This window comes from Coffea arabica, chromosome 8c (genome assembly GCF_036785885.1).
Source record: "Coffea arabica cultivar ET-39 chromosome 8c, Coffea Arabica ET-39 HiFi, whole genome shotgun sequence".
Lineage (NCBI taxonomy): Eukaryota > Viridiplantae > Streptophyta > Magnoliopsida > Gentianales > Rubiaceae > Coffea > Coffea arabica.
Genome location: NC_092325.1, coordinates 43455778 through 43479516, shown reverse-complemented (window position 1 = coordinate 43479516; position 23739 = coordinate 43455778). Strand labels below are relative to the sequence as shown.

Genomic DNA, 23739 nt, shown 5'->3' with positions numbered 1-23739 from the left:
CAATGAAAGCAATAGATTCGCAGATGACGGAGACACTCGTTTTTTTCCTAAAACCTGTAATGTAACTCGCAACTCGTGACTCGAAATTCATGCTTTTTTATAAGATAACTTGATTCAGTTGGTAGAGTTCGGGCGCTTTCACCATTCAACCATGGATGCAAAAAGACTCAGCGAGTGAACTGGTGGCTCCACACCTTCTCGAAATTAACCTATACAACGAATATGGAACTCCTTACTTCCTCCAATTTGTCTATCTTGAGGATTCTAAAACTATCAACATACAACGAATAGGAAACTCCTTACTTCCTCCAATTTGTCTATTTTTAGGATTCTAAAACTATCAACATACAACGAATATGAAACTCCTTACTTCCTCCAATTTATCTATCTTTAAGATTCTAAAACTATCAACATAAATTTATTTATGTGGTTACTTATCTCATGAGCTAGTGAGATAACAATTGAATATTGAAACAATATCATGTGGTCATGTAGGCCACACTAATATTCCAACATTTTTTCACTTGGACAAATGATCACATACATTTGATAGTTCACAATCAATAAACAAAATAAGTGGCCACAACAAAATGTTTACCCTACATTGTTATCAAAATGGATTATGGCGGTTGTATGTCAATTGACAAACATATTCCCTTCTATATATCACAATTTTAATAACCAGATGTAGATAAACTAATTGAGGAAGGAATGAACAACAAAATAAGAATGTTCATTAATGGTCCATATATTATATCCTGACTAATTTCTTTCGAAAATACAAAAATGTGCACAAAACAGGAAATAATATATAAGCAATTATGTGTCCAGAGTAATACATAATATTCATAAAATAGTAAGACCCATGGAACTGACATGTTCTTGAAATTTCTTTGGCGCCAATTCTTTCGTTAATGGGTCTGCAAGCATCAAATCAGTGTTTATATGCTCCATGGACACCTTTTGCTGTTGAATTCTCTCTCGAACAACATGAAATTTTAATTCAATATTCTTAGATTTGCTAGAGCACTTGTTATTTTTCGAGAAAAATACAGCTGTAGAATTATCACAATATACCATAATAGGTCGGGATATAGAGTCCATAATTTGAAGACCTTCAATAAAATTTCGCAACCAAATGGCTTGAGAAGTAGCTTCATGACAAGCTATAAATTCTGCTTCTATTGTGGAAGAAGCAGTTATAGTTTGTTTTGCACTTTTTCATGATGCAACTCTACCAGCAAGCATCAAAACGTATCCAAAAGTAGATTTCATACTATCAACACATCCCATAAAATTCGAATCCGAGTACCCAACAATTTAAATCTTTGGTACCTTGAAGATATCGCATCACCTTTTTAACTGCAGTCCAGTAATCAAATCCCGGATTACTTTGAAATCTACCAAACATTCCAACTACAAAACTAATATCAGGGCGTGTACAAGTTTGAGTATACATCAAACTTCCTACAGCTAAGGCATATGGTACTGCTTCCATTTTATGTCGCTCAAGATCATTCTGTGGACATTGATTTTGACTCAATTTATCACTTTTAATAATGGGACATGGAGTTGTTGAACAGTTTTGCATTTGAAATCTTTCAAGAACTTTGATTATATAAGATCTTTGAGATAAATCAAGAATTTTCTTGAACCTATCCCTGTGAATCTCAATGTCAAGCACAAAAGATGCATTTTTCATATCTTTGATTTCAAAGTTCTCAGCAAGAAAGCTTTTAGTTTCATGCAATAAACTTAACGCATTAATAGCAAGTAATATGTTATCAATATACAAGGTCAAAAATATGAACTTACTTCCACTAACCTTTAGATATACACAATCATCAAGTTTATTTTCTTGAAATCTAAAGGATGTAATGGTATCATGAAATTTAAGATACCATTGACGAGATGCTTGTTTAAGTCCATATATTGATCTTTTGAGTTTACATACTAATTGCTCTTTGCCTTCCTCCTTAAACCCTTCGGATTGTTGCATGTAAATGTCTTCATCTAGATTTTGATTCAAGAAAACCGTTTTTACATCCATTTAATGTAGTTCTAAATCATAATGAGCTACAAGGGCCATAAGTATACGGAAAGATTCCTTTTTGGATACTGGAGAGAAGGTTTCATTATAATCTATTCCTTCTCTTTGAGTGAATCCTTTAGCCCCTTTAGCCACTGGTCGGGTTTTATAACGGTCAATATTACTTTTTGAGTCTCGTTTGGTCTTAAATACCCATTTACATTGAATAGGTACGACACCCTTAGGTAATTCAACCAGTTCTCAAACTTGATTAGCCTGCATAGATGCCATTTCATTTTTCATAGCATCCATCCATTCATTTGATTCACTACAACTTATGGCTTGTAAAAAGGTCAATGGATCATCATCAACACCTGTGCCATTTTGTTCTTGCATATACACTAAATAGTCATCTAAAATCGCATTGACCTTGTTCTTTTTGACCTTCGTAGAATATGATGATTATCAGACTGTGTATCTAAGAGAATAATAGTATCGTTATCACCATTAGGATGTGATGTTTCAGAAATTTTATTTGATTCTGGAATTAACACCACATCTCTTTTGTCATGACTCCCACTAAAACTCTCATTTTCAAGAAATTATAGTTATTCGATTCCATTATTCTATTGTAATGATTAGGACAATAAAATCGATATCCTTTGGACTTTTCTGGATAACCAATAAAATAGCAACTAATAGTCCTTGGATCCAATTTTCTTTCATGTGGATTATAAAACCTTGTTTCAGCAGGACAACCCCAAACATGTATATGATTTAAACTTGATTTTCTACCAACCCATAATTCATAAGGGGTTTTAGTAACAGCTTTGGCAAGAACTCTGTTTAAATATATAGGGCGGTCCTCAAGGCTTCACTCCATAAAAACTCAGGAAGAGTTGTGTCACTAACCATACTTTGAATCATATCTAATAAGATTCGATTAAGCCTTTCAGCTATACCATTCTGCTGTGGCATCCCAGGCATTGTATATTGAGCAATAATTCCATTATCTCGAAGAAACCTAGCAAATGGTCCTAAATTATGATCAGTTTCATCATATTTTTCATAATACTCATCACTCCTATTAGATCTCACAACTTTTATTTTTCTATCTAATTGATTTTCAACCGCTGTCTTGAAAATTTGAAACATACTCAAAGCATCGGATTTTTCCTTAATCAGATAGAGATAGCAATAACGTGAGAAATTATCAACAAAAGTGATAAAGTATTTTTCACCACTTATGCAAGGAGGAAATGGACCACAAATACCTGTGTGTATCACTTCAAACAGCCCTAAACGTCTAGTGGCATTTTTCTTGGTACTTTTAGTTTGTTTACCCCTAATGCAATCTATACAAGTACCAAAATTTGTAAAATCAAGAGTTGGTAAAACTCCATCTTTTACAAGTCGTTTAAATCGGTCATTAGATATATGACCTAAACGTTTATGCCACAACAATGATGAAGTTTCATTATTACGGCTGCGTTTAGTGCAAACATTAACATTCATATGCAGGAAAAGAGATTGTGAAAAAATAGGATCAAGATTTATTTTATATAATCCATCAACTAAAAAATCACTGCCAACAAAACTATTATTTTTAGACATAGAAAAAATCTGGTCCCCAAATTGAAATTTATAGCCATCTAAATCAAGACGGGATAAAGAAATCAAATTTTTAGAAAAATTAGGAACATAGCAAGTGTTTGGAAGATCTAGTAAAATGCCAGAATGTAGAACAAGTCTATAGGTCCCAATAGTTTCAACTTTAACCCCCATCTTGTTCCGCATTAGTATTGTCTTTTACCTTGTCATTGGTTGGCTAGTGTAAGGTATCCCTGCATATTATTAGAAATATGAATAGTTGCACTAGAGTCAAGCCACCAAGTATTAGAAGGAACATCAACTAAATTGGTTTCAAAATAAATAAATGAAAGGAAATTACCCTTCTTTTGAAACCATGCCTTGCGTTTTACGCAATCTTTCTGCATGTGCCCCTTCTTCTTGTAAAAATGGCACTGCCTACCAATACATTTATGGTTGGATGTCTCTTTATTTCGTGCCTTAGGATACTTCCTTTTGTGCCTTTTAAGTTTATTTGCATTATGATCTTGTGATACCACATGCACAGTCTGAGTCCGTAATCCTTCTTTTTTCAACCTCTCTTCCTCTTCGTGACACATAGAGGTAAGTTGAGAAACATTTCACTTATCCTTTTGTGTATTATAATTGATCTTGAAAGGACCAATTTGTGGAGGAAAAGAGTTGAGGATGAATTGCACCAAAAAGGACTCAGAAATAGTCATATCTATACCCTTAAGTTGTTCAGCAATATTGTTCAATTCCATGATATGTTCACAAACACCACTCACCCCATTATATTTCTTAGTTGTCAAAGTAGCCATAAGAGTACCTGCCAAAGCTTTGTCCGATGTCTGAAATTGCTGCTCAACTGATGCCAAAAACATACGAGCCCTATCAGAATCAGGAATTGATTTCCTTATGTGTTTTGTAATTTTACTCTTAACAATCATTAGGCTTAGTCGATTGGAACACTCCCAATTCTCATGCAGGATCCTTTCTTGTTTCGTGCTTTCAGAAGTAGGTTGTGCAGGTTCATCAATATAGAGGCATAAGTCCAAGTCTAGCCAATCCAAGGTGATAGGCACTTGGTCTCACCAATCAGAAAAATTGGACCCATTCAACTTTGGAATATTAGCTGCAATCCCTGAAGCTGAAACTAGAGTAATAGCTGTAAATACAAGTTAAGCCATAAGATACACATATAGAGTAATCAAGTGCATCATCGTATTCTACCTTTGGGCTAGAAAATCGACATGCTAACGATTCACTCAGTAAGTGATAACAATTATTCACTTACAACTTTAATAGAGATATCATATTCCTTTGGGTAATATAATAACTCATGACTATAGAAATTAAAATACCTTTGGGCAAATTTTAATAACCATAATCGTCATATAAAATAGATATAAATAACTTTTGCATAAACTACCGATTAGGCCACTTTGGTGATAACTAATTGATAATTTTTTTGAAATGTTTATAAAGGTTATTTAATCTTGTCAACTCACCATTGAGCACATGTTAACTCAATATTCAATAATTTGAGTTTTACAAATCAAGTTTGAATATTTAAATTCAAAATAGATATGCCAATAAAATTTATATTATTCAAGAATTAGTGAAAAATAACAAGGGCATATCGAAATTATAATATTATAGCAATATATTACAAATATTCCAAAAATTCACAAACAATAACCTTTGATATAGTCTAAGGCCATATGAATTTGTTATGTTAAAATCGAAATCATAACTCGATGCCACGTAAGAAACTTCAACTCAAAACATTAAGGGACTACAAAACATAGTACTCGCATGAACCATAAGGAAGTTTCAAAATAGCATTACCAAAAATTTCCAATATATATACATTAATATCCGATTAACTTATACATGTAAGCACAAAGTCATTTATTGACTTAAACAATTAAGTGCCCAATTAAGTGACCAGTCATGTTGAAGCATGTTGGCCTTATAAGAGACGCCCATTACAGGCTTTTCAATTATTGAATTTATATGTCTCAGACCATTAAACTAACCTATATGGTATTCACAAGTAAAGATCGGGAATTCAATGATTAAAAAATATATATAACCTTATATAGTATCTAGATAGTTTGTGATGCCGATAGACTCAAAACAATCATCAATACCAGATGTTTATTCCTTTTATGAGTCAAAGATGCAAACTCGTTCACGTCATTTGATTAGTACCATTAAAGTGATACCAAGTCAACCCATTAATAATTGGTTTGATATTATGATATGTTAGAACTTCAAGTACGGTGCAATAGTTATGTGCAATACATAAATCACCAAAAAAGTACTACCCCAATTATAAACAGTGAGCTAAATTCGAACAGTTCCTGTTAGACATAAGGAAACGAAAATGGGTCCTTCAATTCTAGACCAAAGTCATTATGGTGAAGTAAACAAATAGTTAGGTTTACATTTGATTGTATATCAAATTTTATACAAGTCCAATAAAATTACTAACATAATAGATTTACAATCATAAACGTCAATCCATAGCTCTGATACCAAATGTTAGACATAAGGAGCAGGATCTTTAGTATGATTTGTAAATTAAAATTAATAAATAAATTCTAGATTAGCATACCTTGAGATATTGAAGACATTTTGGAGAAGAATTTCACCGCCCTTTCAGCAAGCCTTCCAATCACCAAGGTTGTAAACTATAAACCTTTGCTGTCTAGCCATCCCTTACCTAACTCTCTATTATGTTATTTTAGTGATAGGTAAAAATAACGAATGTCAGAGTGGTGAGAGGGATCAGAAGCCCTAGAGTATTTATAGAGTCACAATCCCTCCCATCATAGAATTATAATAGACTCTAATATCTTCAGATATATGATACTTTATTATGATAAGATACAGATTAATAATCATTGTAATTATCAGATAAAATATCATATATAATACGTCTATATACAACGAATATGGAACTTCTTATTTCCTCCAATTTGTCTATCTTCAGGATTCTAAAACTATCAACATAAATCTATTCATGTGGTTACTTATCTCATGAGCTAGTGAGATAACAATTGAATATTGAAACAATATCATGTGGTCATGTAGGCGACACTAATATTCACAGTCTATACTTCCCAATCATACATACTTTAAAAAATCATTAAAAAAATTGTCTATATAACATTCTAATTTCTGTACCTAGAAATAATCATCAACGTATACTAAGGAAAACAGTATTTGGATTGGTTGAGCCAGGAAAGGTTGCCTTTGTTTCCAGCTTGCTGGATATTCGCTTCGAAATCTCCATTTGGACAATAGAGCAGGGAAGTTAGACCGATTCCCATCAATACTTTTGGCCTCCTTGTCCTCGCATGTGCTGGACATGCCCTTTGGTTGTTTCTCAGTTCGATCGATCCTAGAGAACCCTTTTTTTTTGTGGCAACTTGCAATTGTTGCAGACTGGACACCGGGGAAAAAAAAAAAAAAAAAAAAAAAGCTTCTCTTCCGGCATAAAGCAACAGGCCAAAATGAATAAATAAAGCTTCTTTTGGATATAATGAAACGTATTTAACATTACCAAAAAAAGCAAAAAGAAGGGAAAAAAAACTAAGACTAGACGTACAAATCAAACCAGCTCATCCCAATTCAATGTGAAGTGATAACATAGGCAAGAGTTTTCTGTGAAAGAGTTCTAATATCGAGTTAAAGTATTTAAACATGTACAAGGAGCCTCATATATAAGCATGCATTTAGGGAAAGAAAATATATATATTCTTAAAAGCAAGCAAGTAGTGTAGTACAATAGTACACCTTTTAGTACAACAAACCAGCATTTTTATTCTCCACAAAAACATGTTGTGGAGCATTTGCAGATGATTTCGGTTCCTTGTGGGTATTACTTTTGGTTTGCATTTTCATTTACTCTCAATTTCATTGTTCATTTGTCAGCTTCTCTCCACTTTTAGTTCTGGCAATCTTTTCTTTCTTAATTCATCTTTTAAGGGTTCTAAGTTCTAGAGATTAATGTACCGACACCTCAATGAGCTTTTAATTATTTGATATGAATTATGTGGAAGTGTACAGGTTAGTAATGGTTTCCTATATTGCTTTCCCAAAAAGCTTTCAAGCAACTCTTCTGATATTGGCTTACTTCATTCACTGCTAACCATTTTTTGCGTATGCTGAGTCTTTGAAAAATTCTTTAACACAATTGATAATCTTTACTACATAACTCGATCTACTTGTTTGAATGTCTTTTTTTTTTTTTTTCAAGAACGTCCGCAACAATTAATTTGGCCTTCATGCCAAGCAATCAAGTAAAAGGTATTAATTACAAATTGACACAATCTAAGAAACTAGTGAATTACCTAGAGTTTCATAATACGTCCTAAAGCAATTTGGGCACCTTATTAATGGTCCATAACCTTGCAAAAACACTAGGACTTATAATTATTTGAAATTATCAGAAAAAACGAATGAAGAAATAATTGGCAATATATACATGCATCTCACTTCAGCAATCCCTATATCATAGTGGAGGAATTGATTAAAATCTCGCACTAATCTTTCCATTGCAGCCTCTCAAACTTCAGAACATTGTCATGGCGAAGAGAGCAAATGAAGCAATCATCCATGTCTTCTAAGTGTCCAGAACTGAAAGCTTTTGCTGTCCCTGATTTCTCGTCAGAAGATCCCTCTTTTTGTTGAACGTTAATAACCAACTTCATCTGATCAGATTCAGAGTGGTTTGCAGCTCCTCAAAGTCAAATGTACCATTTCTTTCCTGTAGTTGCAAGAGTAGTGATTACATCTTTCCCACTATCTGGAGCATTTTTGACCAGCTGGATTGGTGTATTCTCTGAAACCCTTTCAATACATTTTTTATACGTTGTGGGCTCCTTTTAAGTAATTGAATATCACCATAAATAAAATAAAATAAAACAAATCAATTAACAATTAATTACGCACTATAGCAAAGAGTTCCATATTTATTTTGTATATCTTATTTGTATTTTTACTGTGTTTATCGGCTTAACGAATTAATCTTAAGCAGCGGCGGCAGTCTAGAGCTGTTAAACGAGCCGAGTCGAGCTCGAGCATATGACAATCGAGCTCGGCTCGAATCTCTAATCGAGCTAACTCGAACTCGCTCGAGTACTAATTCGAGCTTCACAAGGCACTCGAGCTCGACTCGATATATTGGTAGAGAGCTCGAGCTCGAGCTCGAACTCGAGACAAACTCGAGCCGAGCTTTTCGAGCTCGAAACTCGAGCTCGAGCTTCGGAAAAAGGAGAGTACCTTCCTAATGAATTTTTAATTGATTGGAATGGCGTGCAACTAATTGATCTTTATTAGGCACTAAAATACAGCAACTAATAGCTGTAGGGGATATATAACAAATAAATAATACTTCCACACCTCATTTTGCAATTAAGCCGATTCAAAACTACCTATACAGAACAAAGTATATCTTCATCTTCCTTGAGAGAAACAAGGCAAAACGTTGAAGTCAAATTCACAAACAGTTGGTGGACGTTTGCAGAAGACAATGCCTTTCTCCATTTCAATAACATCAACAGCTCTTCCAAATCTCTTCACACACTCTTCAAATTCATGTTTTCAACCCCAATTCAACTTTGTTTCCATCCTTGACTCGAACAAGAATTTCCTCCCACTGTCTAAGTTAGCTTACTCTGCTGCTGCCACCGCCGCGGCAAAGCCGCAGAGTGGGCCGGTGAAGAAACGCCCTCCAGCTCCAAATTCAAAGAAGAAAAAGAAACCCAGCAATGAGAAGACTAGTAGAAAAAGAGTTAGCAATCTGGAAGTTGTCGAAGAGGAAGAGTCACAGGGCAGTTACCAGAATGCAGTGAATCGGGGTATGGTAGAGGCCCCTGGCTCTACCGAGGTGGCTCCGTGTGGCTGCTACGTATGGTGAGTCAGTGACGGTGGCAAGAATCAGGCGAGCTACTGGCCAAGGAAGGAATTCAGTCGCTTGATTCAGTGGGCTGCTTTTGTCAGGAGGGTGCGGCTGCGGCTGCAGGTGTGGAACGGGAAAAAAGTTGACAGAAAGGGGAAAAGAAAAAATTAGGAGAATGGAGGCTGGCGGTGAGAATGGAGGCTGCGGGGTTGGGTGAGAATGGAGGCTACGGTCAGTGCTGTGAGAATGGAGGATGGCGCTTGGCAGTGAGAAGGGAGGTTGCGGGGAATGGGGTGCGGGTGCGGGTGCGGGGTGACGGCTCTGGCCTGTGGGATGGGAAACAAAATACCAAAAGAGGAAAGGAGGAATTAGGGTTACAGCACAGCAGACGGGAGATGACTTAGTGAGTTAGTGTACTACATACACGCTGAAATGACGAAAATGCCCCTATCTTTCGAGCTTACCGAGCTTATACGAGCCGAGCCCGCTCGGCTCGTTTAATAAACGAGTACTCATTAGAGCTCGAGCTCGGCTCGTTTCTCTCTGTTAACGAGCCGAGCCGAGCTCTTATCGAGCCGGGTCGAGCTCGGCTCGCGAGCTGCCCGGTTCGATTAACAGCTCTAAGCAGCGCCCATTTTTTACCCACTTTTAGTTTTTACCTTATAGCTAGCTTATTCTAATCCTGTAAAAATTACTGTTTATGGAATGTACTTTTACGATGCATTCTGAGAAGCCATTTTGAGAATTCTTATCTAAGACGATAAACGTGTACATTCTGTTCACAAGCAGTTCAAATTCAAGCCACAAGTTACAGCTTCTCATTTCCATTCGAATGAACAGGCTGAACAGAACAGCTGATTTATAAGTTCACTGCAGTTCACACAAAATGAACTAGACTGTTTTTTTACACCATTTTAAAGCTAAGAATGTCTAGTTTCAAATTCCGTAAAAGGCACTTGATTTTGACTTTTGTACAAAGAGATATGTTCGATCAAAGAAGCACTGTTCGGCAGCCCAGATTACCATTTTCAGGTTTCTTTAAATTTTGAAAATTCAAGTTTTGCTCAGCCAAATCAAATGATTTTTTGTAAACACTTTCTACACACCATATACTACATATATACATCAGTTTCACAGTCATTTGAGCATCAAAAATTTGAAACATAGGCAAGGCAATAACAGGACAGATTCGGCCAGCTTACTTCCTCTCACAGTTTTCTCTCTTTCTTTTTCCTCTTCTAGTTTCTTTTAGTAAAACTCATCACAAACACACTAACACACACATAAAAATCATGGCAGCCCTTATATAACCAAGGTGGGAGTTCATAGAGCCCATTTCAACCAACCATATCCAAGCAACAACAATAATAAGGAAGCTACAAGCTTCAAAACCAAGAAATGAAACAAGAAAGTAAAACCTTTGGTGGAGATGTTTATACCTTCAAAACCCAAGATGAAACTCTTGATGAAACCAGAAATTTCCCACCAAAAATCCTCCAAGAAATTCCTCAAGATGACGTCTTCTTCCAAGATAAAACTAATCTCCAAAGTGTTTAGGAGTTGGGTGAAGATTTCTCTAGTGAATAGAAGCAAAATGGAGCAAAAGTTGAAGTTTTCTCTTATTCCTTTTCTTTCTCCTTGGTCTGGCCGAAAATGAGGGAGTGAGGAGAGAGAGATGTGTGCTAAAACTTGGGAAGAAAGAATGGAATAGTAGCCATAAGTGTCGGGCAAAAAGTCAACCTTCAATAGTGTCGCGTTAGTGTTTCGTACCACCAATTTCTCTTGGGTTTGATACACTCATGCACTAATCCTCCAACGTACTTCATTGAATATGGTAATTATTTACCCTTAGTAGTCTAGTATTAATTTCTCAAATCTCCAATTAGTCGTACCAGCGCGACTTTGGGGAAATTATTGACGCGCGCGCGGTAAAAACTTAATTTGAACTCATTCACTTCTAATCCTTCAATTAACTTTTTTTTAGTCTACTATTAATCATTCTTAATTCTCCAAAAACTAATGCACTCTCGAATCGAATATTATCTCGAAAAACATGTACCCGTTATCTCTCGCTAAATAATTAGTAGAAAATTTAAATTTGCTAACGAAACGTTTTAAAATTATAAAAGGGACATTTTTGCATACAAATGGACTTAAAATGAGTGAAATAAATTATTTGGGGTAAACGGGTAAATAAATAATTAAATAAACCAGTAAAATAAAATAAAAATAAGAAAATTTTTCGGGTCCTAACATCCTTCCCTCCTTAAAAGAATTTTGTTCTCAAAATTCATACCTTCCATAACCCTGGACCATGTTGTGCTAAAGAACTCTAATACATACGTCATGGAAGTTAAAACTAATCCCATTTGATCATCTCCTCCCCCAATTCTTGGCTCGGCATTTTGATCAGTTGCAGAATGATTATCTACCCTTTGGTTTAGGGATTGTCTGGGTTGATGTCCCTTTCATTGTCATCTAGTTTCGATGTTCACAACTAATTTAGATGCACCTGCATAAACCCCACAGTAAACCATAACTGAACTACACACACATACCGGTAACAATTCTAAAGAAATGGAATTACTTGCATAAATAACATTATTACCGTACAAGTCAAACACAAAGTAGAGCTCATTAAATCATAACACAAGTTACAGTTAAGTAAAGTACATACCAAGCCAAGATCAGTAAACAAAAGTAAACGGGTGATTAACAAAAGTATATGCATCTCCAAGACGCAAACTCTTAAATCCTATTCCCATCGTCCCATTACAAAAGGTCAAAAATAGTGTTTCGCTAGATTAATTGGAACTAGATAATTCTCGTTCCCTAACATGTTCAACTTCATTCCCAACACTAGGATCTTCTAGGCCACGATCTACTTCACCTTTCTCTCTTAAGCTCAACTACATTCCACTTATCTCTGGACAATATTGTCCCACACTTGGTTAAGATATTCTCCGTCTGATCTCTCATTTCTCTTACTACTTGAACTAGATGTTCGTTTACCTCTTGCGCTTGCTCTCGCAAAGCATTAACCCATTCTTATTCCCCGCAAATGGAGATCTCAAATCCTTAGTATTGCCCTCAACTCTTAAATATTCGAGTACAAGAATCCGAAATAAGATAATTCACAACTCAAGCCGGCCGGTCCCAAAAGTAAATCACCATATTTGAGATTGCTACCCAACATACATATCTAATTTTCCCCAAGTATCAAGATAAAAGGTTTATACCTATCATATTCAAGATTCACAGCTTATGCTCTAGAAAAGTACTTAAGTCTTTACTCATTCACATAATAAGGACCATAACACTACTTGGCCCAACCTCATCCCGCTCAGAGACCACGCGAAGTGGTTCTGATACCACCTTTGACGCCCCCACTTCTCCCAAGGGTGAACCCAAGGGTATCCGCGGAACGCCTGCCCATCTCTCGTCAGAACTCACTACAATCCATAACTCAAAATTAGAAATACTTTAAATATTTTCAATATATATTTAAAGTACTCTAAAACATGTAATACTTACCATTAGTTAACCTTCAATCTTAAATACAACCCAAAAGAATATGTACTACAGTCATATGCTACAATACAACTTAAAGTCTTAAAAAAAACAACCTAGTACTATTCGCGGGTACTCTCGGTCTTGCACTTTGTAAAGGAAAACAAAAGCGTGGAATGAGTTAAACAGTCCAATGAGGTTCAAAAACACACTAACAGTTTTAATAAATCAAGTAAATTGAGCATAACGCACATACGGTTCAAGGTGTCACATTGGCACATTAAAATGAAATAGAGATCATTGTGCAGAATTCGAACAGTGAGCTAAATTCGAACAGTTCCTGTTAGACATAAGGAAACGAAAATGGGTCCTTCAATTCTAGACCAAAGTCATTATGGTGAAGTAAACAAATAGTTAGGTTTACATTTGATTGTATATCAAATTTTATACAAGTCCAATAAAATTACTAACATAATAGATTTACAATCATAAACGTCAATCCATAGCTCTGATACCAAATGTTAGACATAAGGAGCAGGATCTTTAGTATGATTTGTAAATTAAAATTAATAAATAAATTCTAGATTAGCATACCTTGAGATATTGAAGACATTTTGGAGAAGAATTTCACCGCCCTTTCAGCAAGCCTTCCAATCACCAAGGTTGTAAACTATAAACCTTTGCTGTCTAGCCATCCCTTACCTAACTCTCTATTATGTTATTTTAGTGATAGGTAAAAATAACGAATGTCAGAGTGGTGAGAGGGATCAGAAGCCCTAGAGTATTTATAGAGTCACAATCCCTCCCATCATAGAATTATAATAGACTCTAATATCTTCAGATATATGATACTTTATTATGATAAGATACAGATTAATAATCATTGTAATTATCAGATAAAATATCATATATAATACGTCTATATACAACGAATATGGAACTTCTTATTTCCTCCAATTTGTCTATCTTCAGGATTCTAAAACTATCAACATAAATCTATTCATGTGGTTACTTATCTCATGAGCTAGTGAGATAACAATTGAATATTGAAACAATATCATGTGGTCATGTAGGCGACACTAATATTCACAGTCTATACTTCCCAATCATACATACTTTAAAAAATCATTAAAAAAAATTGTCTATATAACATTCTAATTTCTGTACCTAGAAATAATCATCAACGTATACTAAGGAAAACAGTATTTGGATTGGTTGAGCCAGGAAAGGTTGCCTTTGTTTCCAGCTTGCTGGATATTCGCTTCGAAATCTCCATTTGGACAATAGAGCAGGGAAGTTAGACCGATTCCCATCAATACTTTTGGCCTCCTTGTCCTCGCATGTGCTGGACATGCCCTTTGGTTGTTTCTCAGTTCGATCGATCCTAGAGAACCCTTTTTTTTTGTGGCAACTTGCAATTGTTGCAGACTGGACACCGGGGAAAAAAAAAAAAAAAAAAAAAAAAGCTTCTCTTCCGGCATAAAGCAACAGGCCAAAATGAATAAATAAAGCTTCTTTTGGATATAATGAAACGTATTTAACATTACCAAAAAAAGCAAAAAGAAGGGAAAAAAAACTAAGACTAGACGTACAAATCAAACCAGCTCATCCCAATTCAATGTGAAGTGATAACATAGGCAAGAGTTTTCTGTGAAAGAGTTCTAATATCGAGTTAAAGTATTTAAACATGTACAAGGAGCCTCATATATAAGCATGCATTTAGGGAAAGAAAATATATATATTCTTAAAAGCAAGCAAGTAGTGTAGTACAATAGTACACCTTTTAGTACAACAAACCAGCATTTTTATTCTCCACAAAAACATGTTGTGGAGCATTTGCAGATGATTTCGGTTCCTTGTGGGTATTACTTTTGGTTTGCATTTTCATTTACTCTCAATTTCATTGTTCATTTGTCAGCTTCTCTCCACTTTTAGTTCTGGCAATCTTTTCTTTCTTAATTCATCTTTTAAGGGTTCTAAGTTCTAGAGATTAATGTACCGACACCTCAATGAGCTTTTAATTATTTGATATGAATTATGTGGAAGTGTACAGGTTAGTAATGGTTTCCTATATTGCTTTCCCAAAAAGCTTTCAAGCAACTCTTCTGATATTGGCTTACTTCATTCACTGCTAACCATTTTTTGCGTATGCTGAGTCTTTGAAAAATTCTTTAACACAATTGATAATCTTTACTACATAACTCGATCTACTTGTTTGAATGTCTTTTTTTTTTTTTTTCAAGAACGTCCGCAACAATTAATTTGGCCTTCATGCCAAGCAATCAAGTAAAAGGTATTAATTACAAATTGACACAATCTAAGAAACTAGTGAATTACCTAGAGTTTCATAATACGTCCTAAAGCAATTTGGGCACCTTATTAATGGTCCATAACCTTGCAAAAACACTAGGACTTATAATTATTTGAAATTATCAGAAAAAACGAATGAAGAAATAATTGGCAATATATACATGCATCTCACTTCAGCAATCCCTATATCATAGTGGAGGAATTGATTAAAATCTCGCACTAATCTTTCCATTGCAGCCTCTCAAACTTCAGAACATTGTCATGGCGAAGAGAGCAAATGAAGCAATCATCCATGTCTTCTAAGTGTCCAGAACTGAAAGCTTTTGCTGTCCCTGATTTCTCGTCAGAAGATCCCTCTTTTTGTTGAACGTTAATAACCAACTTCATCTGATCAGATTCAGAGTGGTTTGCAGCTCCTCAAAGTCAAATGTACCATTTCTTTCCTGTAGTTGCAAGAGTAGTGATTACATCTTTCCCACTATCTGGAGCATTTTTGACCAGCTGGATTGGTGTATTCTCTGAAACCCTTTCAATACATTTTTTATACGTTGTGGGCTCCTTTTAAGTAATTGAATATCACCATAAATAAAATAAAATAAAACAAATCAATTAACAATTAATTACGCACTATAGCAAAGAGTTCCATATTTATTTTGTATATCTTATTTGTATTTTTACTGTGTTTATCGGCTTAACGAATTAATCTTAAGCAGCGGCGGCAGTCTAGAGCTGTTAAACGAGCCGAGTCGAGCTCGAGCATATGACAATCGAGCTCGGCTCGAATCTCTAATCGAGCTAACTCGAACTCGCTCGAGTACTAATTCGAGCTTCACAAGGCACTCGAGCTCGACTCGATATATTGGTAGAGAGCTCGAGCTCGAGCTCGAACTCGAGACAAACTCGAGCCGAGCTTTTCGAGCTCGAAACTCGAGCTCGAGCTTCGGAAAAAGGAGAGTACCTTCCTAATGAATTTTTAATTGATTGGAATGGCGTGCAACTAATTGATCTTTATTAGGCACTAAAATGCAGCAACTAATAGCTGTAGGGGATATATAACAAATAAATAATACTTCCACACCTCATTTTGCAATTAAGCCGATTCAAAACTACCTATACAGAACAAAGTATATCTTCATCTTCCTTGAGAGAAACAAGGCAAAACGTTGAAGTCAAATTCACAAACAGTTGGTGGACGTTTGCAGAAGACAATGCCTTTCTCCATTTCAATAACATCAACAGCTCTTCCAAATCTCTTCACACACTCTTCAAATTCATGTTTTCAACCCCAATTCAACTTTGTTTCCATCCTTGACTCGAACAAGAATTTCCTCCCACTGTCTAAGTTAGCTTACTCTGCTGCTGCCACCGCCGCGGCAAAGCCGCAGAGTGGGCCGGTGAAGAAACGCCCTCCAGCTCCAAATTCAAAGAAGAAAAAGAAACCCAGCAATGAGAAGACTAGTAGAAAAAGAGTTAGCAATCTGGAAGTTGTCGAAGAGGAAGAGTCACAGGGCAGTTACCAGAATGCAGTGAATCGGGGTATGGTAGAGGCCCCTGGCTCTACCGAGGTGGCTCCGTGTGGCTGCTACGTATGGTGAGTCAGTGACGGTGGCAAGAATCAGGCGAGCTACTGGCCAAGGAAGGAATTCAGTCGCTTGATTCAGTGGGCTGCTTTTGTCAGGAGGGTGCGGCTGCGGCTGCAGGTGTGGAACGGGAAAAAAGTTGACAGAAAGGGGAAAAGAAAAAATTAGGAGAATGGAGGCTGGCGGTGAGAATGGAGGCTGCGGGGTTGGGTGAGAATGGAGGCTACGGTCAGTGCTGTGAGAATGGAGGATGGCGCTTGGCAGTGAGAAGGGAGGTTGCGGGGAATGGGGTGCGGGTGCGGGTGCGGGGTGACGGCTCTGGCCTGTGGGATGGGAAACAAAATACCAAAAGAGGAAAGGAGGAATTAGGGTTACAGCACAGCAGACGGGAGATGACTTAGTGAGTTAGTGTACTACATACACGCTGAAATGACGAAAATGCCCCTATCTTTCGAGCTTACCGAGCTTATACGAGCCGAGCCCGCTCGGCTCGTTTAATAAACGAGTACTCATTAGAGCTCGAGCTCGGCTCGTTTCTCTCTGTTAACGAGCCGAGCCGAGCTCTTATCGAGCCGGGTCGAGCTCGGCTCGCGAGCTGCCCGGTTCGATTAACAGCTCTAAGCAGCGCCCATTTTTTACCCACTTTTAGTTTTTACCTTATAGCTAGCTTATTCTAATCCTGTAAAAATTACTGTTTATGGAATGTACTTTTACGATGCATTCTGAGAAGCCATTTTGAGAATTCTTATCTAAGACGATAAACGTGTACATTCTGTTTTTTTTTTATTAATATGAACTTTTTCTTTCTACAAGCTAGGTGAAAGATGTTATGCTAATTGAGGATTCCGGAAAAGAAAAAAAAAGAAATGTGAAAGTGACCCAAAAAATTTCGAATGATTGTGAACCTACCGAGCTTGTCACAAACGTAGAACTCTTTTCCCTTAGCCCAAGCTTGGTAATCAAAATCTAGCTTCCAATCATCTCTATCTCCTAGAGTAATGTCTTTTGCCACGGTCGAAGTGGTAAAAGCCAATTCATTTTTTTTTTCCTTCTCTATGTTTCTCAAATGATCCACAATGTAGAACAAAAATTTCATTTTCCTACTTAAGAAAATGGCAGGCTCCTGCGTCCAATACAAAGAGGGCTAACCGGTTAAAATCCTCGTTTACTTTTAAGAGTTTCATATTTTTCTTCCTTTATGATAAGGTCTGTTAATCACTTGTGTGAAAATTAGTTGCCGAGTTGATCTGTCAATAATAGCCTACCGGACCAAGGCCACGGACAGTTGTTAGTGACAATAGCTCTGAACAATATAATATTTTTTGAACAAGGTGTAACTCTATTTGAATTACTTGTAAAACTTAAAAACAGAGACACAATTATTACATATGAAATCCACATAAACAGTAACAAAATATCACACCTCTGTTGTAAGGATATACAAGAAGTTTACATAAAATTACAAAACGCTGGTCAAGGATGATTGATTTGGCAACGGTCACTGCTCTTCCGCGGTTCCCTAGCATGTTGTATTGATACTGGTTGCTGGCCAAGAAGCAGTGTACATATCCATTCTCCATCCTTGAAAAGAAGTTGGTTAGAGTCCGACAATTTTTGTGTAGTAGCCTGCATGATCCCAATTAATAATTCCATCAAACTTCAGTGCTATCTCCAAAATTACAAAGGGAAAAGGTCCAAGACGTACACATAGAGGAAATATTTTTCTTTTATCTCATTTTCACCAATATACATATTCATGCCAAACACATTTCCAAGTCAGTCTGGTCACACCATCTAGATCTAAGGCTAAAAGATCAATCAAATTACTCGATATTCAAATAGAGTTTGGCTCAACAAGAGCATATTCAAACTTAATTAGTTAACTAATCCAATCAAGTTTTAATAGTATTTTGCATTCGATAAATTTGTAAGCTCGGCTCAAACTTAACTTGATTACTGATAAAATAAAAATGTATAGGTAAAAACTTAAGTTACTCAAGCTCGCCTTGATAAAAATTTATTTGAATTCGACTCAATAGATAAACAAATGAAATTAAACACAATTTTAAATTTGATAAAATAATCAGACAAGTTTTAACACTAAAGATTTGGCTTGAGTAAGTTTGTTTACGCCCCCCATCTAGATCTAACTCGAGAATACATATCTTTTAATTGGTCAAGTACGTTAGGCCAAGTTTTAAAAAAAAATGCAAGATTAAGACAATCTCGCAAGAGGAAACAGTGCATAACATAATTATATATATCATTTCTATCTCATGTCTATGAAACGCAGAAAAGTAAAATACAATAAGAATTTGACTTGAAAATAATGAAAAAAAAAAACAAACAAAACAAAACCATTTTCTTATCTGAGCAGCACTGGCTCTCTGGGCCTGTGTATGTATGTATTACACCATCAAGAATGCACCAAATGCAGCAATAATCCAAGCAAAGAATGTTGGAGCCATTTTTCTAACTGCAGCTGAGCCAGGGTTGGAACTGGGAGCAGGTGCAGAAGCAGGAGATCCCAAATCAGGTGTAGTAACATCAACAGCAAGCTTCATCCCGGATGCACAGTGATTGTCCATTCCACAAATGTACCACTTCTTTCCTGGACTAGCAAGAGTAATCACATACAAAGCCCTTATTTTGGATTTTTTTCCTTTTTGTCATTAGTTGGGTAATATTGAAATGTATGTAAAAGAAAACCATCGCCATCTTTTGCTTATTTGAGAATAGCAAAACACATTTTCAGGAGGAACACAATAAACCCGTTTTGGGAATGGTCTTAAAAACACTAAAAGTTTCCAATTGGCATTGCTTGCAAATCTTCTTCCACTGCTATGACCGGCAAAGACTAAAGCAAAACTGCTCGTTTGTATTGCGTAATAATCTCAACAAGAAATGGATTTTTCTGTAGTTTCCTGTCTGCTTCAGAGAGAATATATGCTGAGCCGTGCCCCAGTATTCCATGCATGATGGACAGCTTCTCTTTAGTTTTTTTTTCTTCTTTCCCTCTCTTTGCAAAGCAAATGGTAGCACAGGATAAAAATGTCAGAGCATGCAATTAGATCTTCAGCAGTTGCTAAATTGCTAGCTAGATTCTTTCTTTTGGCATTAATTAATGACCTAATGTGTGTTAATGACAAAACGGATCATTATTTTCAGTTAACTGCTTTTACGTGCTTGTGTTTGTTTATTTGTGTTGTATCACATTAGCTCTGTTTCAACGTGTAATTTTCATCCAACTAATTGTTCACGACTATACCAAAAATTAAAAGAAAAAAAAAAGAAGAAGAAACATGAATAACCATGAGAAACTAGAATATAGACCTGAGAAAAATAACAAATTTTTAGTCTTTGTAACAATAAAAATTATCACGGTGACCTTTTCCGGTAACAATGAAGGTCAAAATCTGATTAACAAAGATGTTAGCACACAGTACAAGGATCTGAAGTTTTGTTGGGTCGAGGTCTGGATGCACACATGAAATAGTTCCCAGCCCAGATTGCGACTTGATCGTCCTAGCTTTTCTTCATTGCCTTCGCAACAAACCCACGTCCGTTTAAAAAGGGAGAGATCCAAGCTGAGTCCAATTCTAATTCCAAATTGATCATGCTGTATTTGGATCTCATAAAACTTCTAAACAAAAAAATGTTGCAGCAAATGTGGGTGTTTCATCCCCAAGACTAACCACGTCATGATGACGTTCCTAGTTCGATTTTTAAGACTTTTCTTCCTTTTTTCCCTTGAAAAAAAAATTATGTATGTGCGCGAAGGATTAAATATGCAAAAGTCTTTTCTCGACACTGTTAAATGGCACTGAAAGTCAAGAAATGAATGTACTGCAAAAGTTTAGTCAAAGAATAATTATCTAAAGGCGCAAAAATGGGTATTCTCTAATGCTGAGTGGTGCATGACCAGCGGTGATCAGTTTGGTGATTGGTTTTCAGCATGGTCAAACTCCGCACAACTTTATTCAACAATCGAAGACTCCAGGCAGTAGATTTCTTCCATTCTTGCCCACTATTTTAGCGCCCGTGAAGCAATTTAGAGGTGAAAACCTCCTTCATCTACCAGCAAAGCATGGTATGGCAGACTGATGCCTCTTGCATTTTGCACCTAAATTCAAATCATGGTTGATCATAACCACAACTTTTGCTTCTTCTTCTTCTCTCACGAGAAACCCCTTAAAGCAGTTTACTTTTTTCAAAGAAACCTTGGTTCTCTTTTCATGCACCAAATAAACAACCACCTATGGTATACACTGTATTCTCGTGATCCTACCAACGTTAATAAATTACATACAAGTACAAATATTTCTGTGTCTCTTTAATCAGTTAATTGTAATGCATGAAAACCATATCAAGCATTAAATTAACCTAGGCTCCTCCATTGACAAAAGAAGCGAAATTTTATACGCACAAATACAAATGGATACAAAGTCAAATAATTCTCCGAGTTTCCTGGAAACTCATTTTGTCGACATCCATGAGATCTTGCCAGAAGAAGAAGACGAAGAAGCAGAAGGAGAAGAAGAGATAGCCAGCAATGTTGAAAATGCAGAGAACCGATTTCACGGGCTTGTTAAAACTAGGGAAGGAAAGAGGGCTCGGAGAAATTTTAGCAGACAAGTTTCCCTGGAGACAGGCTTCTCGGTGCTGAGGAAAGAGTCTAAAACCAAAGATCAACGTGAATTACTTAGAAGAAGCGGAACAAGTTTTGGAGACTATGGCTCAACTCGTCACTTTGTTGAAGGAAGGAAAGCAGACTTCAACATCTTCAGAACTAAATCTGCTCTGAGTAGACAGAATTCAGCATTGCCCCAGAGAGAGAGTGGGGTTGATCACATTCAGAAAAATCAAGATGCTCCTGGAGAAGGGCTTCAACATGATGGTGAATCTGTTAATGAGAGTGTTCCCGCAGGAAGATACTTTGCTGCTCTTAGAGGGCCTGAATTAGACCAAGTCAAGGTACCATAGGATTTCCAGCCTTCGACTGAAAATTGATGACCGCCACACTACGAGATCAGTGGCATGTTTTCCATTATATGATGCTTTCTTTAGCACTATCCCTGATTACTTTACCAGCTTCTTGCTGAGTCCAAAGTGTCAATTTCTTCCTAATCATTTTGCAGGACTCGGAGGACATACTGTTACCCAAAGATGAGAAATGGCCATTCCTCCTTCGTTTCCCAATTGGTTGCTTTGGTATCTGTTTAGGCCTTAGCAGTCAGGCCATTCTTTGGCGTGCTCTCTCCAGCAGTCCATCTACCAAATTCCTTCATGTTACACCTTTCATCAATTTTGTGCTGTGGCTGTTGGCCGTAGGTGTCCTTGTTGCAATTTCTGTCACCTATGCACTCAAATGTGCATTGTATTTTGAAGCAGTCAAGAGAGAGTATTTTCATCCAGTAAGAGTCAATTTCTTTTTTGCACCTTGGGTTGTCTGCATGTTCTTAGCCATTGGAGCACCACCGAGAATAGCACCAGAAACTCTTCATCCAGCGATTTGGTGTGTCTTTATGGCCCCAATTCTGTTTCTTGATCTCAAAATTTATGGTCAATGGCTTTCGGGTGGAAAACGACGTCTCTGCAAGGTGGCAAATCCATCTTCTCATCTCTCAGTTGTTGGAAACTTTGTTGGAGCAATATTGGCTGCCAAAGTGGGATGGAAAGAAGCTGGCAAGTTCTTGTGGTCCATTGGATTTGCTCATTATCTGGTGGTGTTTGTAACATTGTATCAGCGATTGCCAACAAGTGAAGCACTCCCTAAGGAGCTACACCCTGTATATTCCATGTTTATAGCAACTCCAGCTGCAGCAAGCCTTGCTTGGGGAGCTGTCTATGGCGAATTTGATGGCTTGGCAAGGACCTGCTACTTCATTGCTTTATTTCTCTACACATCACTGGTTGTCCGTATCAACTTCTTCAGGGGATTCAGGTAGGCTTTGACTGTCTAAATTGCTGTAGGCAGATTTATCTTCCCACCCTCACCAAGATATACGATTGTTTAGATAGCTATATGACGTTCTTTTTCCTCGCGTTCCGAATAAAGAACTTTTTCCAACAGCAAAAATGATCTTGCATTCTGTAGGTTTTCTGTTGCGTGGTGGTCTTATACCTTCCCGATGACAACAGTGTCAATAGCAAGCATCAAGTATTCCGAGGCAGCCCCTTCAGCAGTAAGCAAAGGCCTTGCCTTGACTCTTTCTTTTATGTCATCAGCAATGGTGTCAATATTGTTTGTCTCCACACTGCTCCATGCTTTTGTCTGGCGGACATTATTCCCAAATGACCTTGCCATTGCCATAAAAAAGAGAAGGCTTGCAAAGGAGAAAAAACCCATGAAAAAGAGTTGCGACATAAAGCGTTGGACAAAGCAGTCCCCTCTATCTCTTGTATCTACCACAAGAAAGCATAACTCAGGAAATAAGGGTTCTGATGGGGAGAACTAAGGAGACTTTGATGGCAAAGAGAATAAAATTTACGGACGGTCCAATAAGTCAGTTTCTTAAACACAGTTCGGTCGCAGAAAATGGTGCAGAACAACTTTCAGCACCTTTACAGCTCACGGCATGTGTTTGTAGAAATGAACAGATTTGAATGCTGCAGCAATTATCAACCTGCTCATGACCAGTAAGAGAGTTCTAGAAATAAACAATTCTGCTACTAGCATACAGATGTCATGCAGCCGTAGAAAAGCAGCAACTCCATGTACCAATTTTGAGGAGAAGTAGATGAGTTTCCATCTTATACGATTATGTTAAGCAAAAAATTTGGTTAAATAGCACCATGCCCAGAGA

At 36.8% G+C, this 23739-nt stretch overlaps 1 protein-coding gene and 4 long non-coding RNA genes across 7 annotated transcripts; 3 read left to right on the top strand and 2 right to left on the bottom strand.

Annotated features, from left to right (window-relative positions):
* Positions 1 to 7367: 7367 nt before the first annotated feature.
* LOC140013211 (uncharacterized) lies at positions 7368 to 8576 on the top strand. Of its 2 annotated transcripts, none has more exons than XR_011820278.1 (2): positions 7368 to 7504; positions 8194 to 8576. It is a non-coding gene; the product is annotated as an uncharacterized lncRNA (long non-coding RNA). The 2 variants fall into 2 exon arrangements; XR_011820277.1 differs by lacking the exon at positions 7368 to 7504 and adding an exon at positions 7512 to 7699.
* A 433-nt stretch (positions 8577 to 9009) lies between these two features.
* Positions 9010 to 9944, bottom strand: LOC113707351 (uncharacterized). Its single transcript, XR_003452201.2, has 2 exons — positions 9474 to 9944; positions 9010 to 9369 (listed from the first exon to the last, which is right to left on the bottom strand). It is a non-coding gene; the product is annotated as an uncharacterized lncRNA (long non-coding RNA).
* Positions 9945 to 14764: 4820 nt separating this feature from the next.
* LOC140013207 (uncharacterized) lies at positions 14765 to 15973 on the top strand. 2 transcript variants are annotated; one of them, XR_011820274.1, is made up of 2 exons: positions 14765 to 14901; positions 15591 to 15973. It is a non-coding gene; the product is annotated as an uncharacterized lncRNA (long non-coding RNA). The 2 variants fall into 2 exon arrangements; XR_011820273.1 differs by lacking the exon at positions 14765 to 14901 and adding an exon at positions 14909 to 15096.
* A 369-nt stretch (positions 15974 to 16342) lies between these two features.
* LOC140013275 (uncharacterized) lies at positions 16343 to 17341 on the bottom strand. The gene is made up of 2 exons (XR_011820354.1): positions 16871 to 17341; positions 16343 to 16766 (listed from the first exon to the last, which is right to left on the bottom strand). It is a non-coding gene; the product is annotated as an uncharacterized lncRNA (long non-coding RNA).
* A 4026-nt stretch (positions 17342 to 21367) lies between these two features.
* LOC113705639 (guard cell S-type anion channel SLAC1-like) lies at positions 21368 to 23735 on the top strand. The gene is made up of 3 exons (XM_027227556.2): positions 21368 to 21907; positions 22072 to 22877; positions 23031 to 23735. The coding sequence occupies exons 1-3, from the start codon at positions 21368 to 21370 to the stop codon at positions 23389 to 23391; spliced, it is 1707 nt and encodes a 568-aa protein (XP_027083357.2). The 3' UTR covers positions 23392 to 23735.
* The last annotated feature ends 4 nt before the right edge of the window (positions 23736 to 23739 follow it).

Excerpts from the sequence above, each read along its gene's own strand:
- LOC113705639 (XM_027227556.2), top strand. The coding sequence starts at position 21,368 with ATGGATACAAAGTCAAATAATTCTCCGAGTTTCCTGGAAACTCATTTT. Across the intron at positions 21,908-22,071 it reads CTGAATTAGACCAAGTCAAG|GACTCGGAGGACATACTGTT; the intron begins GTACCATAGGAT and ends ATCATTTTGCAG. Across the intron at positions 22,878-23,030 it reads AACTTCTTCAGGGGATTCAG|GTTTTCTGTTGCGTGGTGGT; the intron begins GTAGGCTTTGAC and ends TGCATTCTGTAG.